Source organism: Nicotiana tabacum, chromosome 7, assembly GCF_000715075.1.
Source record: "Nicotiana tabacum cultivar K326 chromosome 7, ASM71507v2, whole genome shotgun sequence".
NCBI lineage: Eukaryota > Viridiplantae > Streptophyta > Magnoliopsida > Solanales > Solanaceae > Nicotiana > Nicotiana tabacum.
The window spans coordinates 159,531,428-159,552,670 of record NC_134086.1 but is presented as its reverse complement, the minus strand read 5'-3'; the positions used below and the strand labels follow the sequence as shown (position 1 = coordinate 159,552,670).

The 21,243-nt window shown below is 36.5% G+C and overlaps 1 protein-coding gene and 1 non-coding gene across 2 annotated transcripts; both read left to right on the top strand.

Annotated features, from left to right (window-relative positions):
• Nucleotides 1–1,657: 1,657 nt before the first annotated feature.
• On the top strand, nucleotides 1,658–13,333 carry LOC107795466 (uncharacterized). The gene is made up of 10 exons (XM_016618110.2): nucleotides 1,658–1,998; nucleotides 3,169–3,274; nucleotides 4,574–4,634; nucleotides 4,770–5,059; nucleotides 9,344–9,483; nucleotides 10,629–10,703; nucleotides 11,182–11,272; nucleotides 11,373–11,576; nucleotides 12,297–12,341; nucleotides 12,897–13,333. The coding sequence occupies exons 1-10, from the start codon at nucleotides 1,783–1,785 to the stop codon at nucleotides 12,980–12,982; spliced, it is 1,314 nt and encodes a 437-aa protein (XP_016473596.2). The 5' UTR covers nucleotides 1,658–1,782; the 3' UTR covers nucleotides 12,983–13,333.
• Nucleotides 13,334–19,222: 5,889 nt separating this feature from the next.
• LOC142162490 (small nucleolar RNA Z221/R21b) lies at nucleotides 19,223–19,308 on the top strand. The gene has a single exon (XR_012693751.1). It is a non-coding gene; the product is annotated as a small nucleolar RNA Z221/R21b (small nucleolar RNA).
• Nucleotides 19,309–21,243: the final 1,935 nt, after the last annotated feature.

Sequence of the window (21,243 nt, the reverse complement as noted above, 5' to 3'; positions counted from 1 at the left end):
GGCGAAGATGTCATTGACCCTAGCCTCGGCCTTCTTCGCTCCTGCATGGGTGGTGGCGAACTTATCCGCTATCTCTTCGAACGTCGATATCGATCGCACCGGTAGATGGGAGTACCATGTCAATGCTCCCCCTGTCAAAGTTTCGCCGAACTTTTTTAACAGCACAGACGGTACCAGTTCCTTTGACAGATCATTGCCCTTTACTGCAGTAACATAATGGATTAGGTGATCCTACGGGTCCGTGGTCCCGTCATATATTTTCAAGTATGGCGGCATCCTGAAGGTCTTTGGAATAGGATGAGGAGCAGCCCCTTCGTTGTATGGTTGTTTGACGAATCGACCCACATCGCGTTTTGGTAATAGCTTCGGAGCGCCCGGTATTTTGTCAACCCTCTCCTGATGTTCCTTCATTTGGTCGCGGAGTGTTTTGTTCTCATTTTCCATCTCTTCCATTTTCTTCAAGATGGCCATGGATGCATCGTCACCTGCATTAGTAATAGTGCGGGTGTTACCTGTTCGTGTAGCGCTTGGCTCATCGGCGGGAGCCGCAATTTCTGTAGGTGGCACGTCTTCGACGTCTCCTTGGAAGGATTTCTTGAGCATGTTGCTCAAAGCACTCGTTAACCATTCTTCTAGTAGCCTCTTGACTGCTGGTGGGGCTTCCCCCGCCGTGGATGTTGAGGTTTCCTTTTCGTGTAAGATCGTTAGATTCCCGTGTGGAAGAGGTGAGATATCTCCCTCCAGCGTAGCGCTTGGTGTTGCATTTTCAATGTCTTCTCTGTCGGCTTCGTCGAGGGAGTTCAGGAGATTATTCGAGAGATCTGCTACCGCCTTTAGCCTCGCTTTCTTTCCCGCCATTGTTGGTTTATACGAAGCTTGAGGAAAAATAATTATCACTTTCGAGAATCTAGATGAGAATTATGGTTTCAGCTATAGAAATCTCCACAGGCGGCGCCAAATTGTTTGACTCAAAAAGATGTTAGAACTTTTTTTGAACAAATCAATCAAAGATGAAGGGGTAAATCGTAGCTGAATATAGTAATCTCTAGAATGGTAATAAGTAAAGAGAAGAGAGTTGCAAAGTTTTCTTTTTGTTTAAGATTGATAAGTTTTTCATAATCCTCCCCTCTTTACAGGGTCCCTTTTCCCCCTTATATACTAGCGAGAAAACCTTCTAAATTATAAGAAATAAAATATAAGGAATATTCGACGGAATATTCTTAATGTCCCCTAATGGGCTTATACTCCTACAAGGGTCGTACAATTTCTTCTTTCGCCTTAAGGTCGTCTCCCTCGGGACGCTGATTTTCGCCTTAAGGTCGTCTCCCTCGGCACACTGATTCGAAGGTACTTGGTCGTTTGTCGTACTCATCATAGGTTGAGGTCGGTCAAATTTGTACCCATACAATATGTATTTGGAGTTTTAAACGTTTTCTTTAAGGAAATTAACTACGAACAAAAGCTTATTTTAATTAATAATCCAAATACTTTTACATTCAATCACTAATACAAGTTTGAAAACCAAGACCAAAATGCTAATAGAAGTATATCTTTCAAATCATAAACAGCAAAGCTCACTCGAGATCATTTTCCTCAAAAAAAGAAAAAAGCAAAAGAAAACCAATCCATATATAATTTTATAAAATACGCTGAGAGGAATATATAAAGCGAATGTACACACACTCAACGTGCATCGAGCAGCAGCTTCGTACTGAATTGATAACACTTGGCTTGAAAATTTCGGTCTAAGAACTCCATTTTCGAGATTCACAGGATTCAACAATGGATTCAATGCTTCCGATTGCGATTGTATCGGTGATTATCGGAACCGTGATTGCTTTTCTAGTGTTCGGAAACTATTTCCAGAAGAGGAAATCGGAGGTTGAATCTATCGCCCAGCCGGAGACAATTCAGAAGGCTTCGAAGCCTCAGCAATCTCAGAAGAACACTTTGAAGAAATCGCAAGCCAAATCTCATTCTCACACCGCCGATCATAAGGTATGAATGATCCCTTACATTTACTATATATACACACACAAAAGTTCTCTCTTTTTTTCCCGGCTCTAGGGTTCGTTGATGTTCTTTATTACTAAATTATTTAAAATATTTATTGTTGTGAAATGATATAAATGATACAAGCCATGAAATGTAACCATATGATTGATGTGAAACTTACCAGACCTTTTCTGAGTAGTTTTTTTTCCTGGATAAGTAACAAACTTATATTCAAGTAACTTCCCTAGCACTAAGACAGCGCTGGACTAGTAGCAGCCAAGAAGTACAAAGATGTTGTATCTCGTATGGATTTGATAAAGTCTTAACTTCTTATGAGTAGTTGAAGGTTTTATTGCTGGATATCCGCAAAGATCAATTAGGGGCATTTCGCTGGGGAAAAAGCATAAAAAACTTAGCTTATCAAAGCCTAGTTAGAGATCAGATATGGAACCCGGATTTGAAGCTTATGGGTTTGAGATTATAATTCTTTTAAGTTAATGGGTACTAAATTAATAATTTGTACATATTCAACGGACTTTCAAGATAACAAGGTTTGGAATTGAGTTTGGCCGAACCCATAGTTGACTCTCTATCTCGGCCCCTGAGATTGGCAAATTCCTAATAACAGTTTTAGGAATATGATGTCCGTCCAATGAGTAACTAAAAGCCAAACCTACAGTCCTCGGCGAGCTCGTAATTTTGTGAATACTGCAATAGGAAGCTTACTGTGATGTGTTAACCAAAAAGTCAAAGCTGTCATGGCATTCTCTTGGATATTGTTATGCTTGCCCCTTATATAAGTATCCACTAATGTAAGCTTCATTCATTAGAGTTGGAGACCCCAATCGTTGTATGGTAAATTTGAGTTAGCTTCCTTTTATAGCTTCACTTTGCTACATTCTGTTTTTGCCTTCTACAGCTTCACTTTGCTGTGATAGGTCACTTCTTTTCAACACTTTGAATAAATATCTCACTTTCGTTACTCATCCAAATATATTTCAACGGACCAGCCAAGTTGAATAAATAACTCAACTTTCGTTTCTCATCCAAATATATTTCAACAAACTAGCCAAGTTAATGTGTTTCTAGATTTCATTACAGATATGACCTTGAGCTGTGTATTCAATGACCAGTCAACTGAAAGTAATTTTTGGTACTGGTTGTGCTCTGCAGGATGCAAATAAAAGGCATCACCCACTGGACTTGAATACTCTAAAAGGTCATGGGGATATTGTCACTGGAGTTTGCTTCTCACCCAATGCACAGTCTTTGGCAACTGGTAATTTTGGTTTACGTATTTGTTTGTTTGAGCTCTAAGCCTCACAAAGCAAGTTGTATGATCGCTGTACTTCTACTAAGATGCACAACTCTCCATTTGCCTGTTTGTGGCCACAGTCAATCTGTCGAGATATGCATGTTGGAACCAGCTTTTTTCTTTTCATTTTCTTTTGAGAAATTCTCTTTTTTGCAGGATTAAATGTCTTGATGGATCCCTTTTCAAAAGGACAGGCCTTGTAGGACACACTTTCCAATCTTTGATATGCTAATCAAATAGTGCTCAATCTTTTTTTTTTTCCTTCCAATTTTTGAGAATCAAGCCCTAAAGATTACTTAGAGCAACCTACTTATCATGTTGGGTTTTTATATCGTTGTTGAATTTGGTCTAACCCACATGGTAGAATTATGCTTGCACCAATCAGACCTCATCGTGGATGTGGATGAGACTAGAAGAACTGATATGTGTCCCGTGAGCATGTTGTGCATGGTTAGAAAAATTGTGAGATTATAAAAACATTCATTTCTATTTAAAGTTATCTAAAGAAAGCTATTGTACTAGGATGATTGTTGGAAAAACCTTATACGACACCGTCACACCGCTGTTGCTTGGAAATGAGTTGTGCTTGAAAGTGAGAAAGATATAATTCATGTCAAAATCACTTTGGTTGCGTTACTGTTTCCACACTTGGTGCCATTTGCCGAAAATTGTAGGTTAAAGCTAGCACGAGGGGGTCTTGCTTTATTCTCTTCTTTTGTGTCACATCCCCCTCTTGAAGCTATGAATTGAGTTTCTTTTATAAGGAAAACGATTTGTCACAAGAAGACTGTATTACAACGCAGTGCAGAAAGAATTCAAGTTCCAAAAGAGTTAAGGTATTAAAGTATGACCAGAGAACTTTAAGCAATTGATACAATCACTGAAAAGTTGTATGATATAAATGCGTGTTGGGTCAAAGCTAGATGTAGCATTTAGTTGCAAGCTTTGTACCGCTCCAAAGAGCTTTACCTGCTGTAGATAAAAAGTTGTAATGGTGAGGACATGGATGAGTGGAGCTTCTAACGGAGGGAAAAGTTAGACCTTTTCACAAAGTACAAGGGCAAGTCTAGACCGTTTCCCCTAACAAAATATATTTTTCATCCACAAATTTCTTTAATGAAAGAAAACATGCGTTAAATTGTAGGACATAATCACATTCTGCATATCTTCCATCACTTGTTGTTCACATTCCATTTATATATTTTGGAAGGAGGATGGGGGAGATAGATGTCAATCTTCCATACTAATGGTTTCCACTTGCAGCTTGTGGTGACGGGGTTGTTAGGGTCTTCAAGTTGGATGATGCTTCGAGCAAAAGCTTTAAGTATGATTTTTACAGTCTTATTATTATTAGGACAGTAATTTGGTTATTATTAAGCTTCGAGTAAAAGCTTTAGTATTGTTAAGTGTGAATCTAAGTGCAATTTTCTAACTCTAATCTGTGGTGTATCTTATTCAGGTTTCTGAGAATTAATTTGCCTGCTGGAGGTCATCCAACTGCAGTTGCATTTGCTGATGAAGCTTCCTCAGTTGTAGTGGCATGCGATGCTTTTTCTGGTTCTTCCCTGTACATGTATGGTGAAGAGAAAACAGCAGCCACTGATTCCAAACAGGCCAAGCTTCCTCTTCCAGAAATCAAATGGGAACAGCATAAAGTTCACGACAAGAGAGCGATCCTAACTCTAGTTGGTACCAAAGCAACTTATGGTAGTGCTGATGGGAGCACAATCATTGTTTCATGTTCTGAAGGTAAACTCGAGTTAAAACTCAATGGCTATCCTGATTCTTAATTATAGTAAAAGCTCCATGGTTTCATATTTGTTGCTGGAGAATGCATGATTATGAGAATGCTGTCATGTATCATATTGATTTTTGAATTCTATAACAGAGTTTTAGGTTTATTCAATTTCATACTGTAGCTAGTGGTGATTGGCCTGACTATCATGCTTAATTTTTATCAGTACGTAAAGTATTATTGAGGCAGCGAAAGACCAACACTAAGTTTGTGCTGGATTAACAAAGATTTTCCATCCTTTACAGTGGCCTGTTTTCGAACATTTCAGTTAATTCTAACATACTGTCCTCACAATTTACAACAATAGACTTACACGATTGTCCTAATAAACTAAGGCATGTGAAGTTTAAATACTGAATTGCCGTAGTCTTTTCTTCGAATCATCTTTGATTTCTTTCAGTTCAAACTACCCACTATGCATGCTGGAACTGTCATCCAGATTTAGTCAGCTGCTTTGTAGTTTTCCTTTCATTGCAGAAGCAATACAATACTTTTAGGGTTTTTTGCATGACCCACCTCAAACCAAATATCTTAAAAAACATGTCTGCCTAGTACTATGCAATGCAAAATTAAACAGTCAGTTTCTTCATTATTAAACCCACACAAATATTACCTATTGCACATATGAAAGCCCTTTCTCTGAAGATTTCTCTGCGTTAAACAGACATCATGCAACAAAACCCAGCTGAAGCAAGCTACTTTGCTTGGGCCATGGACTTATAGCATGATTCATAGTGAATTTTTCATTGCTAGTTGCAGTCCATACGAGTCTTGACAGGAGTTCCATTAAGTTGTTTGACTGTCCCAACTTCAAAAGAAGTTCGTAAGTTCCCAGTTGAAGCAATTCCTTCTAATCCCGACATTCCATTCATTTTCTTCTAATAGCCATGCTTAATTCTTACTGCCTCTTGGCATTGTAGGAGATCATTGAGAATCAGGTAAAAAGTCATGGAACATTATATCTGATATGTCAACATTTTGTGTGCATTATCTCGTAATTGGGTGTATTGGTATAGACACGAAATCATTAATTACTGGAAGTGTTAATTATCTACTTCTCTAACTTATTGTCCTTAACTACAATATCATGATCGAAAATGTTACAATGCCAAAAAGCACTTGCAGTCCTGCACCAAAAGTCTTTCCACGCCAGAACTCGGTGGTCTTTTTTTTATTTTTATTTTTTTTTCATCTGACAGTATAAATTTCTTCTTATTGTGTCAACAACAACAACCCAGTGTGATCCGATAAGTGGGGTCTGGGGAGGGTAGTGAGTACGCAGACCTTGCCCCTACCTCGAGGAGTAGAGAGGTTGTTTCCGAAAGACCCTCGACTCAAGAAGACGAACAAAGACAATAAATGAGTACCATCAATAGAAATCATAAAAATAGTAACAACAACATAAGGACCAGAAAATAGATGAAAAACAATAACAATAACAAGTAAATAAGGCCCGGTATTATGAAATAGTATGGACACAACATTAACCACTAGCAGTCTAAGCCAAAACCCTATCGGGCTAGTCTCTCACCCAGAAGGAAGTAGAAATATGATCAACTACCTCCTAACCTACAACCCTAATGCTCGATCTCCACACCTTCCTATCAAGGGCCATGTCCTCGGAAATCTGAAGTCACGCCATGTCCTGCCTGATCACCTCTCCCCAATACTTCTTAGGTCGCCTTCTACCTCTTCTCGTACCAGCCAACGCCAACCGCTCACACCTCCTTACTGGGGCTTCTGGGCTTCTCCTCCGCACGTGCCCGAACCATCTGAGCCTCACTTCCCGCATCTTGTCACCCATAGGAGCAACGCGCACCTTCTCCCGAATATCTTCATTCCTAATCTTATCCATCCTAGTGTGCCCGGACATCCACTTTAACATCCTCATTTCTGCTATTTTCATCTTCTGGATCTGTGAGTTCTTAACTGGCCAACACTCTACCCCATACAACATGGCTGGTCTAAACTTACCTTTGAGCATCAATGGCACTTTCTTGTCACACAGGACGCCAGATGCTAACCTCCATTTCATCTACCCCACCCCTATACGGTGTGCGACATCCTCGTTGATCTCCTCATCCCCCTGTATAACCGACCCAAGGTACTTGAAACTCTCTCTTGGGGATGACTTGAGATCCAAGCCTCACGTCCATGCCCTCTTCCTTCGACCCGGCGCTGAACTTGCACTCCAGGTATTCTGTCTTCGTCCTGCTCAACTTGAAACCCTTAGACTCAAGGGCCTGTCTCCAAACCTCCAGCCTCTCGTTAACGCTGCCTCGTGTCTCATCAATCAGAAAAATAACATGCACCATGGCACCTCCCCTTGAATATGGTGTGTCAGAGCATCCATCACCAGCGCAAAAATAACGGATGAGTGCAGATTCTTGGTGCAACCCCATAGCAACCGGAAAATGGTAAACAACAAAATGGTAATTAACTTAGCAGATGAAGTGCTCGTGTGGAAGAAAATTAATGTTGAAACAACAAAAATATTGGCAAACTCAACATAAAAAATTAGGTAGTAAATAGATATTCTTCACCACCATAACTACTAACATTGCAAACAAAATTTGGAACTAAAATGCGAGTTTTACAACTGACGCTGGGAAGAACTAGTAGTTTCAACTGCATAGCAGCACATGAAGAAAAAAACAAGCTCAGAAACAAAGTAAAATCAATAGCCTCCCTTCAAATTTTTGACCACATCATATGGTATGGGAGAGAACAATTTCCAAAGTAGCACCTTCAACCATGAACCCTGGTTTGGGTCCTTGAGGTTGCCTCTTTGTGCTGATGACCTCACCCATAGCCTTAGCCTTGGCCTTTAGCTGATCATTCTTTTTGATTCTTTCCTTGACTTCTTCGGAGCACTGGGAAAGTTGAACCTGCTCAATCCTCACATGGATCCTCTTTCGGAGGATTTTATTATGAACCTGTTTGTTGATTTCGACACCAACAGCACGCTTGGTGACATCATGCCCTTGTGAACGGCGCCGTTCACTTTGACATCAACATAGTCACCGACTTTGAAGATCCTGAGGTAGGTGGAAAGAGGGATTACTCCCTTCTTTCTGAAGGCGCGATAGATTGAATCCCTCGTCCAAGACCTTAATCCATGTCCGGCCGGCATTTTCCTCGGTGGTGTGCTCTGTGTGCGTTTCTGTGAAGAGAAGAAAAATCACACTCTACCATTGTGCTGATAATTACTTTGTTCCCTTGTTACAAAGTCTCAGAAGTAAAATTCAGATAAGAATGAAAAATCAATACAATTTGTTTTTCTTGCACATGTGCGCACACAGTTCGTTGCAAGTGCTAAAGTTTCCTCAACTTCAAACTATATAATAGTACCACTTACTTTATAAATGAGTTGATATATTACATGTGAAATTATTAGACAAGGATAAAATGAATCTGGAAAAAGAAAACATAAAATCAAGTTTCAGCCTACCATCCTAAGTTTTGACTGGATCGTAGGATCAAATGAGGATCATAGAACTGGGTTGAAAGTGCTTCACCTAGTCCAAATTATAAAGTTTGATAACACTACCTTAGGCTTGGATGTTTGTCATGTTTTTCCCCCTTCTGGTTCTCTCTGGGCTCTGGAAATAAAAACTTCTGTTGCTTGTTGTTGTATTTGTTGGACGAATCATCATAGTAACTTAGAGACTTGTTTGGAGAAATTTCTGTTGTAAATTCAACTGCCAAAATCTAAGATAAAGATAGTATGGTGCAAAATCTTTTAAAATTCTATCGCTTTAATTAAGATTTCATTGTGAATTTTGGTTTTAAAAAAATGATCTTGCTTCAAGCAATGCTTTTAATTGGTGTTGTTGGAAAAAAAATTCCAATCTGATCCCACAATCACATTATAATTCTTTTGGAAGAAAGTGGATAGATTTGAAATGACATAAAGGTGTACCCTAAACCTTTATGTGGTTGTGATGTTCCAAGAATCCTTTAGACTGTGGATACTAAGTTTGAGTTCTGATAGATATTAGTGATATGACCATAGACGTGTGACCAGCTCGTTCATAATGCTTGAATTCCATAACTCTTTGTGTCGTAGTTCTTCTTTTCTGGTTGCTAATTTTGCTTCTGTGATCCTCATATCCACGAACATCCTAACAATCAGAATTTTCCTTTCCTGTTTTTTTGTTTGTGTGGAAGAACCTATTTCTTTCATAGAGCAAAATGATGATTGAAATGCTATGCTTTTGTATTTGTTGGTGTTTTAGGTACTGATATTGTGCTTTTTCACGGAAAAAGTGGCAAGATTGTTGGGAATGTTGACACTAATCAACTCAAAAATAATATGGCTGCTATATCTCCCAATGGGCGTTTTATAGCTGCTGCAGCTTTTACTGCTGATGTCAAGGTGAAGTTAGATGTTGCAATCTTATCATTTGTGAGGCTGAACTGCTTTAAGCTTTTGTCAGGAGTTTACATTTATTGTCAAATTTCAATGTTGTTTAAGTAGTAGGAAAATAATGTTATGAAACTAGTTAGTTGTAAGAGTTATTGGAAGATGAGAAACTCAAGTGTCTTTTTTCTGTTCAAAATTATTTGAGTGGTTTAGGGGGTGGGAGGGTAGATAGGAGAAACAAAGAGTGGAAGCTAATATCCTGTGCTAAATTTCCCCCCAGCGGTTTCCTGAGACGTACAAAGGTTGACTTCCACAGATTCACTCTTTTCAGTTGCCCTATTGTGTTTTGTATCAAGCGTCAGGCAGTGTGGCATGTGAGTCGGGCTGTTATGTATGATTTTGTCAATGTGGTTGTTGGAAGGCCAGTTATAACAAAGGACGTATGTGGATCTATCCAAGAAATTAGGACACTGCTCATCAGTTGGTTCTAGTCATCTCAAATGCAGCTGCACCAAAGTTTGGATAAAGATGATTAAATGGTGTGTAGAACACCTTTCAGAACCATGTAGACCCACCATCCATCCACGGAGGAGGATCCAAATAGTATGGTTTGCCTACGTAAATTGAAGAGAGACAGACAGACAGGCAGACAGTGGGGAATCCAAAAAATATATTTTCCTATGTAATCTGTGTGAATAGCTGAACGCTTTCCAATCCTTCCGGAAAAAGTTGGAGATTGAGATTGTTTAAGTATTATTTTTCACTCTGGGAGGCTGTAGATATTTGTCATTTTCCAAGGGAGTCAAGTAAATTGGAATAAGCTATAAGGGAAAAGTAGGTTGTATAAATTTAGGGTGGGGATTAAATATTCTGATAAAGCTTGCATATCATGTGGTGTGGTTTTGGGACCTTTTAAGTTTTATGCAATTTATGTCATGCTCTTTTTATGCAATTTATGTCATGCTCCTTTGTCAACTTGGAAATGATTTTTTCATAATTTTCTCTCTCGCTTTTTGGATGCCATCAAAGAAGAGTTCCTGATGCAATTTATGTCATGCTCCTTTGTCAACTTGGAAATGATTTTTTCATAATTTTCTCTCGCTTTTTGGATGTCATCAAAGAAGAGTTCCTGATTGAATTATGTATCATGTTGACAGGTTTGGGAAATTGTGTATTCAAAAGATGGTGCTGTAAAGGAGGTTTCAAGGGTAATGGAGCTCAAGGGGCATAAGGTACATGATATCAAGTTCTTGCGCCATGAAAGTCTATTTACATCTTCTCTTTTTCTATCTTTCTCTAGGGTTAGATCAATGTGATCTGCATTCAGTTGTATCTGATGATGGTTCTAGTGTGAACAAGATGTGAACAGGCTTATCATTGTGCTAATTTGTACTTTGGGGGAAAAATATTATTGGAGTAATATTTTAGGGAAAGGAGAAATTTTAGAAAAATCTGAAGGGAGTAACAATTGAAATATGCTGTTTCAGCAAAGACTTTTCAAGCTTCAAATACTTTGTTGTTGATTATCTCTTTTCCATTATGTTCATGATTCAGCTAATGGATGAAATCTTGCTCTTATTATAGGTGTACAGTGTTCTCTCGACTGACTCTGTCATTTAGTTTGATAAACTTTTGCTATTGATCTCTTTCTTTTTTGATTTGCTGCTAATTTGTTGCTTGATGTCTAAAATTTTAATGGGTTCTGTGCAGAGTGCCGTGACGTGCCTATGCTTTACCCCGAATTCTGAACAAATAATTACTGCATCGAAGGATGGTAGCATCAGAGTGTGGAATATTAATGGTATGTCTTTCCCTCCCTAGCTCTTAGTAGTTACTGTACCATTGTTACCTCGTCCAATTATTTTCCTTTGGCACTTGCCTGCAACATTATTCTTTTGCAGTGCGCTATCATCTTTCCGAGGACCCCAAGACATTAAGGGTGCTCCCTATTCCCCTTAAGGATGCAAATGGCACAACTTTACACTACGATCGTTTATGTCTATCACCTGATGGAAAGATATTGGCCACCACTCATGGTTCAATGATGCAATGGCTATGTCCGGAGACTGGGAAGGTTTTGGACACAGCTGAAAAGGCACATGATGGTATGCTTTCCAAATTACTTAGCCCCTTTATCAAAAGCTGTCCACCATTGTCATCCCTATGTATGTGTTGAACCTGTCTAGAATTTTTTTTTCCTGTATTCTGAAGCAGCTATAGTTCTTGGCAAAAGTTCAATTTCTTGATTTTTCCCTATTAGACAACATGAACCTGAATGGAATACATCCTTCAAAAACATTTTCCAAGTTCGATCCTCTCAGCCCCGCCCCATCGAAAGAACAACGAAGTTTTATTTAGTGTTAGCTAGAATCTCAGTGACACATAATGCGAGTTCTTAGCTTTCAGTCTGTTGAGCTCTATATTGTTATGATAGCTCGTCTATTCCTCATGAGTGTTTCTTTTTTCGGTTTGCGCATTTGCGCAGGAGTCATGAATACTTTTAAGTTAGAATCATTTTTCCTAGGGTGCTGTGAGGCACTGCGTTAGAACCATTGGGCTTACTATTCTTGTTTGTTTCATGAGTTTTGTCTTAGAACATCTGCTTCATTTACATAGTTTCTTGCATTGTAGGATTTCTGTATGAAGCAATATGATGTCTTAGGTCAATAGGAGATGGAGAGGGGATGTCTTAGGTTAATAGGTAATGAGGGGAAAGTTGAACTATCGTGGTGATCTAAGGTGGCTGGTAGCCCAGTCATGCCAGCCATGCTATCAACTTGTGTTAACTTGATTTGGAAATTTATATTCTTCCACTTATTGTGCAGGTGATATCACTGACATGGCATGGTCGCCTTCTCAAATTCCAATGGGTATATCTCTCCCCAATCCCAAGTGAAGTTCTATTTTATGTGATCTTACCTTATCAAATAGAAGATTTATATTATGTGATTCTCTCTTTTCCATTTCTTGTCTACATTAGGTCATAAAGTGGATCAGCTTTTTTCCTTTTTTTCCTTTTATCTTTCTAAGTCTTTTGTCACTAAGTAAAACAATAGCTGGTCTCTTTTCGCTAGAATCTTGCTTTCAATGTGTCTTCCTCTTAGTTTTAGTGGCTTCTCTGAATCTTCCATTTTCTTCCTATATATTCTAGCAAGTACAGATATGAGACTCAGTTTCTGTCTTATAGTTATGCTGGAGAAAAGTATGAAAAACTGGAGTGAAAATGAAAATTAAAAAGTAGGACCAACTGGTTTAGGAGGAAGCTACCATTAAACTTATGTTGAAAAAATTGTAGCTTAATAACCATCAGGGCTTTAATTCATGGGGTGCTTTTAGCTAGGGTTTCTGATGGCAGCAATTGCTTTCCCCAAACGGTCCAACAATATTAAGTTGTTTCTGTTTTTGTTGTTGTAACTATGTATCAGGTGACAAGCAAGTTCTGGTGTTGGCCACAGCCAGTGTCGATAAGAAAGTAAAGTTGTGGGCAGCTCCATCCCTGAATGCATCGTGAACAAGCGACAGAGCCTTTTCCCCGTGAATGACAAGCTTTTGATGTCTCACCCAGTTTTTGAACTAATAGATCACAAGGGGACTGACGAAATATATACAGTACAAGTCAGAAGAGCAGAATACAGCCTAAGTTAGAGGATGAGTGCATACATCTTTTGAGAGTTTTTGTTATGCAAAGAGAGATATAACCAGCGTGTATTAAGCTAGAGGAAAATTTTGAGATAAAATTTGATGTTAAATACAATGGGTAGTAGTTTTCTCTAGGCATTGGTGATCTATTTTAGAGCTTAGAATTGGAAAAGGTACTTTTTCTGTTTTAAATCAAAAGACCAAAAAATATTCTTAAGTTCCATTTTTCTTGCAAGTATACTTGTTTCTTCTGGTTTGTCATCAACTTATTTAAAACAGAGGTTCTCTTTTCTGTTCAGTCAGAAATATATAAGTGGATAGGAAGTTCTGTTTTCCTTACTGTATGAAGTAGAAAGTGATTTGCTTGTTCATTTTATTAGTCATCAATTTATTTATTTTTTAGAAAAAAGAAGATTCTTTTTCGTTTTCAGTCCAAAGCAAAAATGGAAAAATGGGAAGTCCCATTTTGTTTGCCGTAGAAAGCACAAACTGGTCTGCAATGTCTACACATTCGCCTATAAAGTATGCGAGAAAAAGAGTTCATTGAAAAAATATGACTGTATGAATGTATCCTTGGAAAGATACTAGAGTATGGGGCGTTCGGGCATTTGCATCTATACCCGTTTTTGGGTTCACGTTTTAGCTAGTGCCTGCTTTGCAAAAAAATTGTAAGTGTACCCATTTTTTCGCGTAACTTCAGCATACGGGTCTGAAGTAACAAAGACAATCATGCAAACTTCATCATTCTAGTAGACGGGTCTGAAGTAACAAAAATTGATGAACCAAGTGTGCTAAAGTTTTTGTTTGTAATTGTTAAACTTAAGCATAGTAGCTGAGGTTTTGTTCTCTATTTGCTGAAGTTTTTGTTTGTAATTGCTGAAGTTAAGCATTCTAGTAGCTGAAGTTTTGTTCTCTATTTGCTGAAATTTTTATTTGCAATTCCTGAACTTAAGCATTCTAGTAGCTGAAGTTTTGTTCTCTATTTGCTGAACTTCAGCATGTTTTAGCTGAAGTTTTGTTCTATATTTGCTGAACTTCAGCATGTTTTATGCTATCATGTAATTGATTTTTTGTACAGATAATAAGTTTATCATAAGTAGAATTAGTAACATAAAAATTAGATAAATAATTTAGCACAACGGGTTAAAATGCATTGATAATGTATAAAGCTGAATTCAAAAAAAAATAGAATGTGAATTAAAGGAAATGGACTTACATTTACATACATGTACGTACTTAATTTAGAAAGTTATTTATAATTTGCTTTTAAATAATCTGATAAACATACTTATGACAATCATCCCCATGAATTGAAGTTTCATAGCAGCACCAATAACAACAGAAGAAGAAGAAGAAGAAGAAGAAGAAGAAGAAGAAGAAGAAGAAAGAAGAAGAAGAAGAAGAAGAAGACGAAGGAGGAGGAGAAAGGGAGCTGAAGTTGTTTAAAAAGTGGGTACAAGTTAAAACTTTAAAGAAAAAATGGGTATAGGTTAAATGGGGGCGCCGTGCAATTTTTACGGCACTTTTAATACAACTTAATGAAAAAGGTGATAAGCCTAATATATCCGAATCAGTCGTACATGCAACTCTTTGCTAGGTTAATTTTTCTTTAATTGATTTAGGATGTGGGGAGAAAATAGGAAAACTATCAGCTATGTCTATTTATAAATAGTTTATTACAAAAATTGGTCAATTCATAAAATATTATTAATATTAGCCAATTAGTAATTTGTAGCCAAAAAAAGGTCAATTTTTTGCTTTCTTTTGAGTAGGTGTTATTATAATAGATTGGGTACATCTTAAGGAGCTTGAATATCAATTTTGGGATGATTTGATGGAGTTTTGATGTGCTTTGAATTGAAAATTTGAAGTAGAAGATGAACATGAAAAAAAAATAATGTGTATCATACTATGTATCATTTGTGTATCACATATGTATCATATTGTATCAATTGTGTATCACATGTATATCCATGTATACCTGTACGTGAGACAATGCGTGATACATGTGTAGAAGAAGAATTTTTTGAACTCGATTTTAATTACGAATTTTGATACTAAATTAGTCCAAATCACCTCCAATCTTCCTCAAATTTTGTATATTAACTTAATATTTTTATGAATTTCAACTATACTCATTGAAAAAGGTCCTTTTTTGCTTAGATTTTTGAAATATTGTATATATATATTTTTTTTGCATTACATCACCTTATTTGTTACCTCGTCCATGAAATTTACTTTTTGCCTTGCATCTAATGTTACTAATCACGCTTAAAAATATGGAAGGAGATTTTTGCGTGTGATTCTTGGAGAGAAAGAACCTTATTTATTTGGGTTTTCAATTTTTATATGTGTTTGACTAGTTTTGGTAAGTCTATGGTTAATGGCTAGAGGTTGGTAAGTTGGGACTTATTTGGGACATTTTTGTAAGTTTCCCAAAATAACTATTAAGTCTCAAGAATCTTTTTTCTGTATTTCTGGACTGTGTTTATGCATTTGATCAAAGGCTCGTACTTTTTGATAATTTATGCCATATTTGTAACGACCCGGCCGGTCGGGTGGGGTTTGTATGCGATCGCGTAGGGTTAAAATTAGGGCAGTCAGTTTTGTGCTTCGCGATCGCGAGGCATTTTTCGCGATCGTGATAAAGAAATTTTAAATCGCTGGGCAGAATGTTTAAAAGGTAATTTTCGCGATTTTTGGCCATAGTTCACCATTTTTGAGTCGGTTTTGGAACTTCTTGGGGGAGATTGAAGGGGGAATTCAAGAGAACTTCTTTGAGGTAAGATTATTGAAACTAAAACTCGATCCTATGTTGACTCTTACTTGTTTAAACATGAAATTAGTGGGATTTGAAGCTTAAATTGGGGAGTTAGGGCTTGGGATTGGAGACTTTGATATGAGGATTTGAGGGGTCGTTCATGGTCCGATTTTGATGTTCTTGGTATGTATGGACTCGTGGGAGGATAAGGATTTTATTGATGTAACTTTTATCAAATTTTGAGACATGGGCCCTGGGGTCGGTTGGACCAATTTCGGGGTTTTTTTTTATATAATTTGATTATTTTCGCATGGGCTTCATTTCCTTAGCATATATTGACGTTATAATTCTGATTGTGGATAGATTTGACGCGAGTTGAGGCCGAGTCGAGAGGAAAGGGCGTCGCAGAGTAGTATTTCATCTGGTATGAGGTAGGTAACCATTGTAAATGTGGACCTGAGGGTATGAAACCCCGGTATTTCGTATTATTTTGATAAATGAGGTGGCGCACATGCTAGGTGACAAGCGTGTGGGCGTGCACCAGTAGGGATTTGTGACTTGGTCCGTCTCGTAGCGGCTATTAAGCCGCGTATTTGATTTGAAATCTTATGATATCCCGTATTTTAGAGGTTGATACTATATTTTTGGTTGTACGCCATGTTTAGGGCCTTGTGTCGACCTATTTAGACCCTTAGGGGTATTTTTACTACTTTCCTCACTCTATTTGTTTTGAAAGCATATCCTCAGTCATGTTTTACCTGTCTATTATTTAAATCCGGTTTCATCACTCTACTTCTTAATATATGAAAAATATTTGGGCTGAGCTCCCTGATTTCCACTGATATGCTCGAGTGGTTGTGAGGTTAATGACTGAGAGAGGTTGAGGACCTAATGGTAAGGATTATATATATATATATATGAATCGAGTTGCACGCCGCAACAATACTTATATGGAAAGGGCTACACGCCGCATCGATATATATATTGGATTGGGCTGCGCGCCGCAACGATATGACGCTTGGGTTGTAGGAGCCCCTCCGAAGTCTGTACACTCCCAGTGAGCGTAGTCGACTATAAAATATGGATCGGGCTGCACACCGCAACGGTTATTATGATTATTATTATTATTATGAGATATTATTGAGTCGGAGTGCTGAGTGTGAGTACTGTTTGATGAGAGCTGAGTCACGAGTAACTGAGAGGCTTGCCCGAGAGGCTATACTTATGAGTGATACCTTGCCCGAGGGGCCCGTTTATGATATTTTTGTTGCTTCCACTCTTCTTTTTACACTAAGCCTCTGTTGAAAAATGTTGAGTAAATGATTTCAAATTATTTTAATTGAAACTGAAATTTTACGAGATAACTGATCATGGCACTGATGGTTTTGACTTGATATTTTTGTCGAAAACTCTTATATGGTTTTAAATTGCTCTTCACAGCACTCGGACCTTATTTACTTTAGTTACTTACTGAGTTGGCGTACTCATGTTATTCCCTGCACCTTGTGTGCAGATCCAGGTGCCCGAGCATCAGAGTGAGAGCTTCCAGCACTCTCAGAGTTTCACCGGGGATCGCAAGGTAGCTGCACGGCGTTCGCAGCCCTGACTTCCTCCTTCCTATCGTAGTGTTTTGTATTTCAGACTCATATTGTACTATCTAGACAGTGTTTTGGTTGTATGTAGAGGATCATGACTAGTGACACCGGATTGTTGGGCTGTGTTAGTGTATTTCATATTGTTTTTCGCATATTTCTGTTGATCTTTAATTTTTCTTATGAAAGCTTTGAAACTTAATTGGTTTTTAGAAAATGATTTTATTAAAGGAATTCGATGTGGTAAATGTTGGTTTGGCTTGCCTAGTACTGTGATAGGCGCCATCATGATCGGGGTATTTAGGATCGTGACAATATTCTTCGGGTGTCATTAAAGGCCTTAATATAATGAGATTTTTACATTCCTATACACTATATGAAACTATATTACCCTCCCTACTAGTTTTATTATAGTTACATATTATATACCCAATTACCATTTATGTACATTTTAAGGGAATTAATGATAATAATTAGTGTCCTAAAATCACTCTAACGTATCTTCCACTACCCACGTTTTTCTCTCCACATCTCAACCCCCCTTCCCCCACGTATCTTGCACTCACCCACGATTTTCTCTTCACAAAACTCAAAATCCCTCCATTAATGCTTATTTCTTCTCTTCTTCCATAAACATTCTAAATTTTTACTCTCTTCTTCAAAAAATCACCTCCATTAATGTCTGCGCTTAGCTTGATTTTCAATGAAGAAGAAAATAGCTTCAAAGAACAGCCCTAAAAAAGGTAAAGGAGCCGATATTCCTATATTTGATTTGGGTGTTTTCCTAGAGAATTCACCCAAAAAAATATTATTTGTTTGAATTGGGTGTTGTTGCAAAGAATTAGAAATTCTCTCTACGTCTCTCTCTATCTCTCAATCCCTAATTTTAGTAATGTAAAGCAAAGGAAAAGAGAGAAGGAATTCCACCATTGACAGCTATTAAAAAGCTTTGAAACTTTGAATTCAAATTTGGGTTTTGAAAAATCATTATTTGTTTGGATTGGGTATTGTCGGAAACAAGTGGGAATATGGTTTGGAGTGGCTAAATTTCAGATTGAAAAGAAGAAGAAGAAGAAGAAGAAGAAGAAGAAGAAGAAGAAGAAGAAGAAGAAGAAGAAGAAGAAGAAGAAGAAGAAGAAGAAGAAGAAGAAGAAGAAGAAGAAGACATGATATACATTATATTTACGAAATTGTAGAAAAATTGTATTCTGTTGTTTATATATTTTTCTTTTATTTATTTAACTATGGTATGAAAGTTGAACAACATAGTATAAAAATTATATTTAAGTTGTATGATATTGTACTTGTATATAACTGAGTAGAAATAATGTATGAAAGTTGTAGATAAGTTGTATAATATATAATTAGTTGTATGAAATTTGTTTTTACTATGTATAAATCCGATACAAAATATACAAAAGACATATTGTATAAAATTTATATTTAAGTTGTATGTTATTGTAGTTGTATTTAACTGGGTAGAAATAATGTGTGAAAGTTATAGATAAGTTGTAGATAAATTGTATAATATATAATTAGTTATATAAAATTTATTTTTACTATGTATAAATCAGATGCAAAATATACAAAAGATATATTGTATAAAATTTGTATTTAAGTGGTATGACATTGTAGTTGTATACAACTGGATAGAAATAATGTGTGAAAAATTTATTAAAAAACCCAACAGAACCAAGAATATTCTTGGAAAACCCAAGTTCAATGTTAGTTTCATTCTTCTTGAATATCTTCTATTTCTGATTCCACATTTATTTAGAGAAAGTCATACACCACTCTGATTATAGTGATGTTAATTTTCTCATACCCATATACTCTTCTGAGCTCCTTTCCTTACTTTTTTGCTTTGATTATTTTTGATTTTTTCTAAAAAAAATTCTATTCTTTTTTACTCAATTACACACATATAGGAGCCATGTGATCTGGTCTTTGAAAAGATCAAACCATGATGTGGACCGTACAATAGCCTTAAGCTTCTAGGGATCAATTTTGGTTCCTGATGGCCCCCTTCTATTATTATTTTTTTCTATTAATAGATTCGTTTTATCTTTTGATATTTTATATTTGAATTACTCTCACATTTTAAGGTAGAGGGAATGAGTAGTGATCGGTAAAGAAGGATGGAGTGGAAAAGGATGTGATTATGAGAAGTTATGGGAGTGGGAGGCGTCCGGAAGATATAATTATATTTAGTTTTTCAATTTTGCTACTTCTTAATTTGTTCCGAATCAGCATGGATGATTGGAGAAAAATAAGGAAAAAGAAGAAGAGAAAAAAAAGAAGGAAAAAGGTGTAACTAAATATCTTGATTGAAGGCACAAATAATAGATTTGGGAGCCTTTTAAAGTGGATTGTATATATTTTGTAAACAAAACTTGTTTGTGCCAGGTAATTAGCTAAACATGGACATTAAGGGTAATAAAGTTTTAAATAGTGTATAGGAATAACAAAATCCTTATATAATTCATAAAATATTTCATACCAAAACATAATTATAGATAATTATACAAAATCGATCTATCGTGAAATTTTTAACATAATATCAAAAATTTATGATCCATAAGTATTTTATATCAAAATGTTGTATAAATAAATTCATAAATTCTATCTAACGTGAGATTCGAACATAGATGTTAAAAATCTTATATGTTAAACTTTCTATATAAATTATATTAATATTAGCACAGTCTATCCAATTATACTATATTTTAATTAGGCGTAAAATTTATAACTAGCCATTTTTACGGTTGGTCAATCAAATTTAGCCACACAATCAAAAGTCAACTATATTTAGCCAGTACATTACCATAAAAATAATTTGTTGATAAAAATACTCCTACTCTGTTTATAAAAGTTACGCGACATAACCCCATGGATAAGAGGCACAAAGCTCTTCGTCGTCAATGATTTTCATAGGACGGTCACTCATATTCCGACCTTCAAATTTACCGAACAGAACGACTTGCAATAGGTAAATCTGAGCAAGCTTCACCGCATCTTCATCACAGACATCAACATCAACATCAACAGAAACTTCAATAGTTGTACCATAATGCAATCGAAACCGTTTTTGCATAAAATGTAATAAATTCTCTACCTTCAAACCCCTCTTCACTTTAGGGAAATACTGTTCCCTCAAACGGTTCTCTCTAATATCAGTAAGGTTATAATCAGTTGCCTCAACCTTATGTCCAGTAATAGTTTGGAAATCTTCATATGTAAATACTACCTCATGGCCAAAAATTTTAAAAACCATTTTACTTTTATCCTTATAGAACAGTTGAGACAGCAACATACAATGAGTCAACTTCCCATAATGACTAACTTCATCCAACTCAAAAAATTTCCTAAATACACCTATCCATTTGAGTTCCAGACAAAAAGGATGAAATCATTTGCTCAAAATTTCTATCATCTTTCCTGTAACAATCAGCAGAAAACCAATCGTTAAACTCATATAATCTATCTCCTTCCTAAAATTAAAATACATAAAATATAAGCAACATTACATATAATTTAAAGATGAAAACTTGAACGTTTTAGAAATACACACCTTCAATATCCTACTTGAAGATTTCATTTATGCAAAATCATGAAAACAAGCATATTATAAATTAGATTAATAAACATGATTAAAATTTAGTATATAAAAAGAACTCCAGTATAAAATACTGGACAATAAGCCTTTAGAGATCAGACTTCTAACATAATAAACTGGAACCAAATTTATTAGAAACAATATAACTCTAGTAAACAATACTA